Source organism: Chaetodon auriga, chromosome 12 (genome assembly GCF_051107435.1).
Source record: "Chaetodon auriga isolate fChaAug3 chromosome 12, fChaAug3.hap1, whole genome shotgun sequence".
NCBI lineage: Eukaryota > Metazoa > Chordata > Actinopteri > Chaetodontiformes > Chaetodontidae > Chaetodon > Chaetodon auriga.
The window spans coordinates 17,213,590-17,226,814 of record NC_135085.1 but is presented as its reverse complement, the minus strand read 5'-3'; the positions used below and the strand labels follow the sequence as shown (position 1 = coordinate 17,226,814).

The 13,225-nt window shown below is 40.1% G+C and overlaps 1 protein-coding gene across 1 annotated transcript in view; it reads left to right on the top strand.

Annotated features, from left to right (window-relative positions):
- The window catches only part of pth1r (parathyroid hormone 1 receptor), a 46,282-nt gene that overhangs the window by 28,040 nt on the left and 5,017 nt on the right, over positions 1-13,225 (top strand). The window contains exons 3-10 of the mRNA XM_076744076.1: positions 1,110-1,220; positions 1,455-1,576; positions 4,813-4,907; positions 6,726-6,912; positions 11,118-11,271; positions 11,642-11,702; positions 12,766-12,832; positions 12,988-13,082. Of these exons, the coding sequence (XP_076600191.1) occupies positions 1,110-1,220; positions 1,455-1,576; positions 4,813-4,907; positions 6,726-6,912; positions 11,118-11,271; positions 11,642-11,702; positions 12,766-12,832; positions 12,988-13,082 (892 nt within the window). The remainder of the gene's footprint in view (positions 1-1,109; positions 1,221-1,454; positions 1,577-4,812; positions 4,908-6,725; positions 6,913-11,117; positions 11,272-11,641; positions 11,703-12,765; positions 12,833-12,987; positions 13,083-13,225) is intronic.

The window sequence follows — 13,225 nt, the reverse complement described above, 5'->3', positions numbered from 1 at the left end:
CACCGAAAATAAAGAGGTTCAAGAATGTGAAGAAAATGCTACATTTCACAGATGTTCCTCACCACAACCTAAAATGCTTTAAACTTTAATTGAAATCTGCTCTAAGTTTCATTTCATTGGCTGATCCTGTAATTGAAACAATAACGTGTGAAGTGTAAAAACAGGATGTTATAATAGTTGATTTTTAAGAAGAAAAATTGGTTTGCCTTGAAATGTTTAGTAAGAAATACAACGATAACACGAGATGAGAAAACAGCTTTATTGCTTTCATTCTGAGCATTTTATGTCTTTATTAGACAGTGACAGTAGGGAGACTGTAATTAGGCTCATTAAGTTTAAAGCTTGAAAAATCTGTTAGTTGATAAATAGAATTGACAACAATTTTGATAACTGATCAAAGCAAAAATGGCAAATATTCTATGTTCTGGCTTCTCAAATGTGAAGATATTTTTCTGAGTGTTATATTATTTCATGTATTATTTTTTATTTTATTTTATTTATTTTTTTTACAACAAATCAATAATAGAATTGATAATTAAAAAGAAAAATAAGCTCTATAACATCATACTTTTATTTTGCCACAGTGAGCTTCTTGGGTTTCTACAGTGCCGCCAGTGTAGCAGGGAGTCTTTAAATGAGATCCATACTGAAACCAATTCCATACGACATAATAACAGTATGATGCTATCAACAATGTCGCGGTAGTGGAAATCTGCTGCAGCTCACAAACAAGCCTTAATGAACAGTCTAGATTCAATGGGCAACTTGTTTTTGACATGCTGGGAATTCAACGATTGCGAGTCTTAATTACATTACAACAGATGAGGAGTTTGTTCTTTGGGTGACCCATGTTTTCCTCAAACAAAACAAAACAAGAAAAGCTATAATTTACAGTCAGACTTACCAGAAATTACAAGGTTGTTCCACAGTGCAGCTTTGCATACTGGGTAAAGTTCACAGATCTGGCCTACTTTTTAAAGGACAACTGAATCTTTGAAAACATGCTGTTAATGTTGTAAATGCCTATAGCCATGTCATGCTTGAACCAAGGGAGAACAGCACTCTGTGGCTGTATTTTTAAAAGTCAGCACTGTTTTTTGTCTCTGCAGATGGTTTCTGCTCACCAGAATGGGACGGCATTGTTTGTTGGCCTGAAGGGCCCCCAGGAAAGCTCGTATCCACCGCCTGTCCCGAGTATATCTATGACTTCAACCATAAAGGTAAGATCGGCCATGGATGAAGGCAGCCGTTGAAACCCCGCAGCTCGTTTGCAGTTGATGAAAGAGCACCAGGTTGAACGCTGCACAGTCGTACCTCCGTCTGAAACCCCTTTTGCATTTTATACAATATTCCAGCTTTAATTAAGACATAAGCTGAGGATGAGTAATTGACTGTGTTGGCAAACAACTGGTAAAATCTGTAATTATAAATAGACTTTTCTGTTTGGTGTCTAGGACTAGCGTACCGTCGGTGTGACAACAACGGAACGTGGGAGCAGGTCACAACCAACAAGACGTGGGCCAATTATAACGAATGTGCAAAATTCCTCTACCATTACAACCATAGCCATGAAAAGGTGAGATCTGTCTCATCTCTGTTTATATGCTCAGTGACGCAGGTATAGTGCCGTTCTCCACAATAATTCAGAGCAATAGCCTTTGTGAAAGCATCATCAGAAAAACTTGTGACTTTAGATTATAGTCTTTTAGGCAACTATTGCACCACAATTACAATCCCTTTTGTGACACATTTTCAACATGTCTTCTCAGCAATGTACGGTGAGGGTAATCTTAATCACATCTTATGAAATGACAAGATGATGGCGGTGTGAAAACACACCAATCCTTAATAAACCTCAAAGCTGCCTTCACATCAATGACACAGTGATGAGAAGTGCTGCTATTTGAGGCTATGCTACGTCAAGTAACACACCTTTTAATGCCCTTTTGTTATGTTTATATTTTCTTTTGTTCAATGAACTACATGGCCAAATATATATATTGACACCTTCAAGAAGAAAAAAGCAGTAGAGTGCAGAGTGATGTACAGTAAAGAGATATATAAGTAACACTTTGGGGTATATGTGAATCCACTAAGATATATACAGTATGAGCAGTAATATATGCTAAGATATACACTACATGTGCAGCAGTTATAGCAGCCATTGCAGGTTTAAATATATAGAGTAAATATACGGTGCAGGTAAAAGAACAAGTAATGCTAGTAGACATTATATACAGAATAAACAGCTGGGCATGAATATAGATACTATAGGGCAGATATGTGTAGTATAGATAGCAGTACAAATATGCTGTAGGTCAGATATGTACAGTATAGACATTTGTTTTATATGTATTGGTATGAGAGAGCATAAACACTGCATTTGAGTGTATGTTCAGTCGTGTGGCAGTGGTAAGTGAGTGGTAGCCAGCAGCCAGTGGGGCAGAGGCCATTCTAGTGCAGGAAATTTGCTCCCATTCAGTCACAAGTGCATCATTGAGTTTTGTCACAGTTGACTGGCGGCTCACAGTCGACGGTCCAACTCAGAAGTGTCCTCAAGGTGTTTTGATGAGATCTGTGCAGCCCGATCAAGAAGTCAGACAGTCATTTCTTTGTGGACCACTGGGGGCGTTGTTGTATTGAAACAGGAAAGGCTTCCCAAAAACTGAGGCCACAATGTTGGAAGTGCACTGTTGTCACTGTAATATCACTTGGAACCAAACCCTGAAGAGTAGCTACAGAATAAGTACAAACACAGAATTTGGGCCATATTGTGTTTCATGTTAAATAGTCTTTTTAAGCTATTTATTTTGTTACTGAATAAAACAGCTATTGCACAATTACAACGCTAGCACAGGGATGATCCTTTGTTCATACCTGTCCCACCAGTAGCCGCCGTACCCTAACTTTACATTTTAACATTAGGCAATGCAGTGGTTGTATATTTCACCCAAGCAGACATTTGCTGCGCACACAACTTAAATACAGCAGCGTCATTGTGGGAGAGACTGCGGAAAATACTGTATAATGAGGGTCACATGACGGTCAGTGTGTAACTTTTCTCCCACATTCCTGCCCTTAACAACCCTCACGCGCTTACAGTTTTAATATTAACCCATACAGTTTCGATACAGTCTAAACATTACAATTAAGCTGAACCATCTATAACATAGAATCTAAACATCAGCATGAGAGAGTCAAACCTGGCATCATAAATACCACAAGCACTGACATCACCATCACACCACAGCGCATGAGAAAATTGCTTTGTAAAGGAAACACGGCAGCTTTTACAACCATCGTCCCCATGTGACTAACAAAGGTTGCCTAGATGTGACCCTGATCGCTGCTGCTCCTGTAATGTGTCTCTCTCTGTGTCTTTTGTGTGAAGGTCGGATGTCAGAACATAATGCTGCCAGTGAATAGGTCAACTGGGTATTGTAAGAAGGGTGGAAAACAGCTGTAACCTGGCTGTAAATGGAAGCATAGCACTTACTCGGCCATTATTGTGCATATATGAAGTTTTTCTTGTGTAAGTAAAATCACATTATGCACAGTAATGATGCTGGTGTGGCTTTTTTGAAGCATTTAAATGATCTCATATGTGAATGTTCTATAGCCTTTAAATGATTGAGGTGTATTAAGAGTTCAGGGATAAGAGGCTCTGTCTTTGGGTTTGCCAGTGAACAGGGAGCACAGAGTGATAGAGTGATGGGCACTCATTCATAAGAGCATTCAAAGCTCACTCAGGAGGCTGCCATGGTTTGATTTTTACCCATTTTTTGCCATGAAATGATACAAACATCGGCCGTCCCACCCACATTTTCCTCTCTCATGCTTGAGTGTGGTGTAGAGGATGTGGGCATCATGGCGCCCTTCAATTTCTTTCTGACTTTAGATGTTTGTGCTTATGGGCGGTTGCAGCAGTTAATGACAAATACATATGCACGAATGAAAGCCCCACACAGCACAACTGCCATACCGCGGACCACCACCACAACTTAGACACCCATTTTTTGGCACGGGATCCTCATGCTAAATGATAACAGCAGTGGAGTATCTGGTTACATCACACGGGGCTGTTGGCCCCTTCAGCACGTTGGCTTACAGAGGGTCTGGTTAGTGGCTCCCCTTACAGTGTCCTCTGGCTGCCAGCTCACTGCTGGAAGATCAGACTGCCCCACCCAGCCTTTCTCAGCCTCGCCACCCATGTCAAATGGCGTTTCCATCAGAAACCTCTGGGTGCCCGAGACATTCCTGTCACCAAGTGGCAATGTGTGTTCAAACACAGTGAAGTTAACACATTTTGAAGCTAAGTTTTGGGTGGGAAATGCCAATAGAGTGTGAATACTTGGGAACTTTCCTCTTTGGCTGTGTATTCAGTTTCCACGTTGTAGAAGCTTTCTGTAATAAGACCACTTGTCAAAAGTAATGTGGTCACTAAAACTTAAAGCCTAAGTGTGCTGAACCAAATCCTTTTAACATCTAACAAAAAACTGTAAACCAATTATTTATAGATCACTAACACTGAGTAACAACCTGCCAGTATACAGGTGATTTTCCAAGGCTGAGATACATTTGGTGCTCACTGGTGTCCTATGATATAAGATTACCAGATTTTTTTTTTCACATTCCTTTAGTAAATGTTATGTTATGTTAGTAGAGTTTGTAGTAGATGTTTTGCTTGTATTTATGTATAAATATACAAAATTAAATTTTTTCTCAAACTTGCACTCCAGTGATGGGGGGATATGCTCTGCGTGCTTTCATCCATTTTGCTGCTCTAACATTCTGGTTATTCTCTTCCAACAGGAGGTCTTTCACCGTCTGTATCTCATCTACACAGTGGGATACTCCATCTCTCTGGGGTCACTCATGGTGGCCGTCCTCATCTTGGGATATTTCCGGTGAGTGGATGCCATCAATGGAACTTTTTCAATCAACCATAGATGCTCCCAAGAGAGGTATTTGGATGCAGGGTCAGAAATCAAGGTTAGAGCAACTGCAGACAGGATTAAAACAGGGAGTTTAAGTGTTTGATTGCGTGATGGCACAGTTTCTTAATGTTTTCTCAGTCGCACACATACGGTGAAGCAGAGAGCATATTCATTTCATGATGACTTCATGGGGGAAAAAAAGAGGCTTTATCATGAAATCATGCAATTCGCCACAGCTGCACAGCCATGCAATGCAGTTTATCTTCTATCACGGCAGCAGCATGAAGCATGCAAACAGTTTGACTTTTGCTGTGACTTTTAACGTGACTATCATACATGTACCTTTGAGGAGGGGTCTGCCTCCAGGCTTGCCGTAATGCATTCTCCATTGTCTGACATTTAGGTTCTTTGTTATTTTCATGCTGATTTCAGGTTAAACAACCAAAGCTTGGATATTGATTTTGTGATTCCGCCAAGCTTACAAAGACTGTAGTTCTTAAGACAAAAAAAGTGTGTGCTTCTGTCCCTTCTTCCCCCACTGAAACATATAAAGATATGAACAACTGAGTGCCTTTTTTTTCCTTCTCATACTGCAGAAATATGAGAAATAAAAGGATTTGCTACAGATGCTTTATACACCAGCCTTATCTCTTATACCCTGCTTGCGTTGGTGGCAGCAGCGCTTATGGTGAAGAAAAACCCTAAAACAAGCTTGAATTCATTTTTTGTGCTGCGGTCTGATCATTTTTTTCACTTCTGATTAATGCAGGGCAGATGTGTCATTATTTGCTTATTTTGTTTAGCATAGGGAATATCAGGAATCAATGTGAAGGCGCTGTTTACCAATGCTCCCACCAGCGTGACTTACCATACAGGCAGTCAGTCAGAAGGCTTCAGGAACGCTCCCAACTGGCACCAGGAAATCTATGGGCCAAATGAGTTTAATAAGTTATCCCAGGGGCCCATCTGACATTCTGGCTCCGTGCTCCGGAGCACTCCAGCCATGTCTCCCCTTCAGCATGTCAGCTTGTAGACAGGAGAGCTCATAAATGTTTTCCAGGGGGAGAAAAGGGATATTTCACATCAGCAGTTGTGTTCGGTATTTTTCACCTGGGAAATGTACGCATAGATTTGTTTTTTGCCCACTGCTCCTAAATCAGTAGTTCTCTTGAGGGTAGCTTGTGAAACATTCGGCTCATTGATGAGGCTTTAGAGAAAGAAAGAGTTAATAATGGATAGCAGTGGGCTAATTTCAGCATCCAGTAATTGTGGAAGATTTAGAAGGATATTCTAGTTCAAGTTGGCTTTTGGAATTCATTAAAACACTAAGAATATTCATAAATATTAATCATTGACTTTGTAATGATGTAACCTTTATGGCCATTGATCCAACAGCCTGATTCCAATGCTGGATCGTGACCTCAAAGACCCACTCCACAGTAAAAGCTCAAACAGGATGTTTTGGAAGAAATTTTGACAGATGAACTTGCGCTTGTCTGGAAGGAAATTTGCATGCTTTTCTCAACACATGCTTGCAATTTCGTTTTTACAGCTCGCTTTGAGCTGAGCAATTCAATATTTGTGCGTTTCGAGCCCCTAAATCTCAAGAATGTGTTATAGTCAGCGTGGAATTCAGCTGGCTCTAATTAGGATGAGTATTGTTCATGTGTGTGTGAAAACACTCACATGAAGGTGTGGCAGCCCACACGTACTCGTGCACACGAACACTCACAGACACCGTTTTCAACCATCTTTTGACCTTGCCGCTCTTGTTTGTTTTCTCCCCAGACGATTACACTGCACCAGGAACTACATCCACATGCACCTATTTGTGTCCTACATGCTAAGAGCAGTAAGCATTTTCGTGAAAGATGTTGTGCTCTACTCTGGATCAGCCTTAGAGAACATGGAAAGAGTCACAGTGGAAGACCTCAAGTCCATCACTGAAGCACCGCCAGCCAACAAAACACAGTTTGTAAGTACAACAACACAGATAAGCAGACACCCATAGATGGGTTCAACATAGAGAATGCACTACATGCTATAACAAGGAATAAGACACATAGGAGTTGTTGTTTTCATGTAATAGACAGCATTTGTGTATGGTAGGATAATGGTCAATAATACACAGTATGGTCAATAATGGATTTCTGGTTTATCTCCAGATAAAGTATAATTGGAATCGTCCTTGCTTGATTGCATTACGTGTGTAGCTAATTTGGCCGGTAGTGTAGTTGGGCGTTAGGCGTTTTGCTTCCAAAGAGGAAGTGGTATTTTGCAAAGTCTCACCTGCTTTTCCAGTGCTGGAGCAAATAAACTGTACTTTTTGTCACCATGCCAAGCTTTTACTAGGCCAGTGCTTGGCTTTCCCTTTCAGAGTCAAGTTTAAAACATGGGTAAAGACTGAGTACTTTTCATGCATGCTTTAATACGCAAACAAACAGTTTGCGCAATATACTTAGTTGACACTTTTATCCTGGGCTTCTCCAGATTGAGATATACTGGGTTTAAAACTGCTTCATTAAAGTAGGTGACTTATGTGACACTATGAAGGAACATAGATGTTTGTACTTGTGCATGCTGTCTACTGTAGAGTGTGTCGTAAGTAAGACCTTTTCAAGAGTTTTTGGGCTTAAAATGACCTAAAATGACTGTCAGTGTCAGTAAAAATGCATAGTCTTTGTAAATCTACATGAAAAAGATCTTCTATAACCAGGCTATTTCACCGATAGTGGTGCACACAGAGTTAGGTGCTAAAATAAGGTTTTCAGTATTAAACCTGTTTAACCTGTTGACTCATTCATATTCATCATATCTGATCAGCCTGTCTGATGCCTACACATCCATCTTTTGCGTCTCGGCTTATTGTAGCTTGTCTATTCTGGGAAGTTACACTGCTCAAGGTTTGCGGCAAAGCTTCAATGGTGAGCCAGTTTTTAAATCAATTTAAAAAGAAAAGATAATGTTCACAGAAAAAGAAAATCAAATCACAGACCTGCATCTGCATTAAAGGTACAAAATTCAAATAAAAAAAACTGCCCCATGGCAAAACGCCTGCTGTAGCTCTACAGTGCTTGTTAGAATATAAACCGACAAGAAAGACTGTGTGTAAGACTGTAATCAGTACGGAGAGAAAGGAGTGCTGGGAGGAGAGGTGCTGCTCTCTAATAGTCAAGGCATGACAATACAGCAGCAACAGCTGGAGGCTGACGAAATCAATGGCTGACTAAATCAGTGTGACCTCTTGTGACTTGCACACAACACTGTCAATACCGCAGCAATAATAGTCACTGCATTGTTATTAACCCCTCTCCAAACACAAATAATTTATAGTACGACAAATGTCACTTTCAGTATTCTATGTAAATGGCAAAGTTTTAGGACACTCATTTAGAGCCTGGACGTTTTTTCACTCAATTGATTAATTAATTTTTTTTTTTCAATTAACCCAATCCGTAACGTTAACATAGTGATGCATCTTTCCACTGCTGTCCAATACGAGCCAGCGGAGGCCCAGGGGAAATTCACACAGCCCAGGAACCAATTAAAACATGCATCCTTATCACAAAAGCTGCAGCTGTGACACCTCCTGGTTTCCAATAATCTCTGATTCCTGAGTACAAGATGTACATTATTGGTTATATTTATTGTCTTAACAGTCATTAAGGAGCTGACATGTAGAAGGTTTCCGCACTCGGATGACTCATTCACATCTTTTCACTTCTTAAAAAAAAAAACACAGCCTGTCGTCTTGAGCAAATCATCCACGTCAACCTTCAATTTTTGATTTTTTTTGATTTTTTCTGTCTTTGTTTCATGTGAAGTATCAAATAGACTCACTGACAACTAAAATATTATTTCAAGACCTGGTACCCTTGTATTACTCTGTGCTATCTCCTATAGTTTCAGCGCTGCATACCATACATTAACAGTGAGAGAGAGAAATAACAGACTGCCAATAACTCAGGTACAAATGCCTTTAAATTGTTTGAAAAGTTTGCTGTTAGTATATTGCAGGCTGATTCTCTCAAACAACCTTCTGTTTTCAAACAAATGCTTTATGTCTGTTCATTGTTTGTCCTTGCTTCATGTGTGGTACATGTGCTCTTAATGCACTTAAATATAAAAGAAATGACATATAAACATGACCTAAAGTACTACCTTTCATTTCTTAAATGTCGCAGCTTTTTCGTTTATTCAAGGCAAAGTATTCCAGTATCCCCAGGAACAGTGGCGTACAATTTTGCCAATAGAATTAAATACTGCCCGACTGTTCAGTTAAATTCGGCCCTGAGCAGGCAGTATGGCAGGTCCTTACTGGTTTTGGATCAGCCCAGTTTCAGCACGTCTCTAGGAATGAATGCAAACCTCTCCTTTATTCTCTAGCCACTTCATTATGCTAATGCTAATGTTGTGATTCACAACCACCTCGCCCAAATGCCTCTCTCACCCTGCTCTTGATTACTTGAAATTAGTTTGAAATGCATAATTAGCATACTGAAAATTGTCAGAATTAGCATTAAGGGTCTAATTAAAATAAATTTGAATTTAACAGACGTGTTAGACGACTTTGTTGAAAAGGTGTCCAGGCACAGACATTATTATTTTTGTTTTTTAATTCAAATACAAATACAAATCCACATGCTTACACATGCTGTATATCATCTCATCACATTGCTTTCCTGCAGATGCTCTTTAGGTATCACCTGAGGTTTTTCTTTTTTGGCTTGTTCAGAGAACATTTTTATTGATTATCCAACTATTAGACATTAGAAGATGCCGTTTGTTTTCAGGCTGCACCAATCTGTAGGAGTACGTGCTGTGTTACAAAAGCCAGTTTCCTTCCAAACCCAGCTCACTTGAACGTTCACACCATCCATCCGCATCATAAGCTAAGCGCTAAGCTCACTGTCATGCTCGCTGTCACTGTGAGCATGCTAACATGCTGACATTTGGCAGGTATATTATTTACCAGTTTTGCCATTTAAGTTTCACCTATTAGCATGCTAACACTTTCTTGTTAGCAATAAAGACAAAGTTTATCTGAGGGTGCTGGAAATGGCATTAGTTTTTGCAGATCATAAACCAAAGTCCATAATCAGCAATTGGACATATGTTTTGTTTTGTTTTTGACAATGAGAAGAAAAGTCAGGGGATCAACTAAATCTTTACAATTCATCCTCCTCGAATGTCTACACAAAATTGTGAGCCACTCCTGGGGTATGAAGCCAGTTCACTGACTGACAACTCTGACCCGCTGGCGGTGTAGCAGAAAAGTCAATGGATCAACTCAGTCGTCTGGGGACCGAGAGTGTCTCCACAAAATTTTAATGACAATGGCAACAGACTGACATTGCCGCCCTGAGACCCTTGCTGCTTGTGTGGCTGAAAGCGTTGAACCTTATGAGTGTTTTTGGAGAATTATCCATGAATTATCCTTTCAATAGCAATTCAAAGTGTTTTGTAGCACATAACAGGCATTAATACGAGATGTAAAAGAAACACAAAGCAATGACTGAATGGTGCCTAATTTAATAAAAGTCAATGGCAAAGAGAAACGTCTTGATTTTAAGAACTGCGAGTTGGAGCAGATCTCAAGCTTCTCGGGATTTCTGGGAGTTTGTTCCAGATATGCAGTGCATAAAAGCCAAATGCTGCTCCTCCGTGCTTAGTTTTGACCCCAGGGGACAGAAAGCAAACCTGTCTCAGGTGGAGTGTTCATAATGCAGCAGCAGGTCAGAAATGTTCACTGCCATTCAGTTATTTTTAAACCAATAGTATTTTAAAATCGTCTTCTTTGACACACAGGAAGCGAGTGTTTCTGAGAACTGTAGGGACCTGATCCACTTTCTTGGTCTTTCTTGGTCTTGTGAGGTCTCTAGCAGCAGAAGCAGCTGCAGCTGTCTGATGTAATGGGCTGTGTTTTATTTCAGGTTACACCAAAGAGTTGTATTCAGTAATCTGTAGTGGAATATTCAACACAAAGTCCACTTCCAAACCTTGTTGTTCCCTCCCAGCTATGTAATGACGTGTGACCGCATGCTGTTTGAAAGGTGTTTTTTGTGTTCTGGACTCTTTGATTATTGCTTGACTCCACTGAGAAATGAGAGATGAAGAAGATGCAAAGCTTAGTTATTAAAAAAATGTGATGTTTCTGTTCTCCTTGTGTGTTGTGTATAGATTGGCTGCAAGGTTGTAGTGACCTTGTTCATGTACTTTCTGGCAACCAATTACTACTGGATCCTTGTGGAGGGTCTGTACCTCCACAGCCTCATCTTCATGACCTTCTTCTCGGACAGAAAGTATCTATGGGGATTTACTCTGATTGGATGGGGTGAGTTCTGCTTCATATACATTCTACTCCCGTGCACGTGATTACAATATGATTAGTGGACTTAACACTATGCAAATTAAACCATAGGTAAAGTATTTAAGCTTTGATGGTCCAGTTAGTATGCAAAAACTTTTGCTGACACCATGCTGAAGTTGTATTATTAACAAAGTGAGGAAAATGACTTGCATGAAAATGGGCTTTACAGTTCCTGCATTGTACACACTGTGCGTATAAATTACGTAAGCACAGCGCATACAATGTGGATGCTGTGCTACCCAGGTTCTACCCATATGAGAAAATGGTGGACTTATAGAAATATTTAGTGTATTTTCTCATATTGATGGTTATACTTTTTGATGTTATTTTTCAGGAGTACCTGCAATGTTTGTGACAGTTTGGGCTACTGTGAGAGCCACGTTTGCAGACACAGAGTAAGTGATCTGTAAAAATAATATACACATTATTATATTCTTATTAAGCTTTAATTCAGGAATGCTAAGGTGATGAGTTCAATGAAGCAAAGAAGGCGCAAACAGAGTTAATGATAAAGTACATTTTGCATCAGTAGTTATATTTTGCTGATCTGGTATCTCAAAGACTTAGACTGTGAAACAAGTCAACCAAACACGCCGTGAATTTCTGTACTGAAGATTTAGTGCAACTAAAAAGAATTAAGGTGGGTTCACCGATCACTTTTGAATGGGCAGACCTTGTCAAGGGAGAAAACTGCCTCAAGAGGGACCCTAAATCCCCTTTTACGGGCACTATCTGCAGTCTCCACACTGGTCCCAAAGCATGGTCAAACACTGAAGACTCTGGAGCTGAGAGCTTACGGCTAAGCTGGTATTCAGCAGCTGTCCAGCGAAACTAAAGCACATATTTCACTTCTCAGTCAGGAGGAAAACAGAACATTCTGCAGGTACATCCAGCAGTAGGAGTTAGTGGCGGCATTTGCATCTGTACATTTTGTCCACAGATCTTATTACAAAAGTAGAGAAAAACTAAACAAAGAGAAGATGTCCTCAGTGTCCTCATTGAGAGCTATAGCCCTGTAATGACATGTGACAGTTTGTGCTGAGAGATCTGTTTTCATACCGACTAAAAAAAAAAAAGCACAGATTTTGTTATTTCAAGATGTTGGTGCAAACTAAAGAATCTTCTCAGAGCTGCAAAAGCCCTGGATTGTGAGGGGAGCTTTATGTGAAACCCAGGAGAAATTAATCAATTCATGAGGAATTAGGGCTGGAAACATCTCATAAATAATTACAGTAGTTTGACGAATCGAATTCATTTCTGAATGGTGTCATATATTTGTGTTTGGACCCATCAGATTGATCTATTCGTACAGATAGGATGAATGTCTTGTGTGAAACATTTTGTGAAATGATAGCTGTCATTCTTACAGCCCTCATAGTGACACAGATCGTCACATCTTCGAGTTTGATCCTTATTTGTCTCTTGCTGATCCATTTTGTTGTCGTTTATCTACTGCAGGTGCTGGGACTTGAGTGCAGGCAATTTGAAATGGATATATCAAGTGCCTATTCTGGCGGCTGTAGTGGTGAGTGCATGCTCCCTGCTTGCACCTTCCCCCCCTGCTGTGTGGGAAAGAACAGTGTTTTAGAGCACCTGTGGCATTACAGCTCCTGGATAAAACACCTTATTATCGTTGAAGTTACACTTAGGTTTACCATTATGTTTCTATTCTCTCCTCAGGTTAATTTTGTGTTATTTCTGAACATCATCAGAGTCTTGGCAACTAAACTACGAGAAACAAATGCTGGAAGGTGTGACACAAGACAGCAGTACAGGTACTGAGCATAGTGCAAGATCATTTTCATTTCTGACCCCCCCTCCGAAGACAGGCTGCTCACCAGCTGCCTCATCAGATGACGTACTTGTTGCCCGCATCACAACCTGCGTGATAAACCATGAATTTACTCTGATTACATTT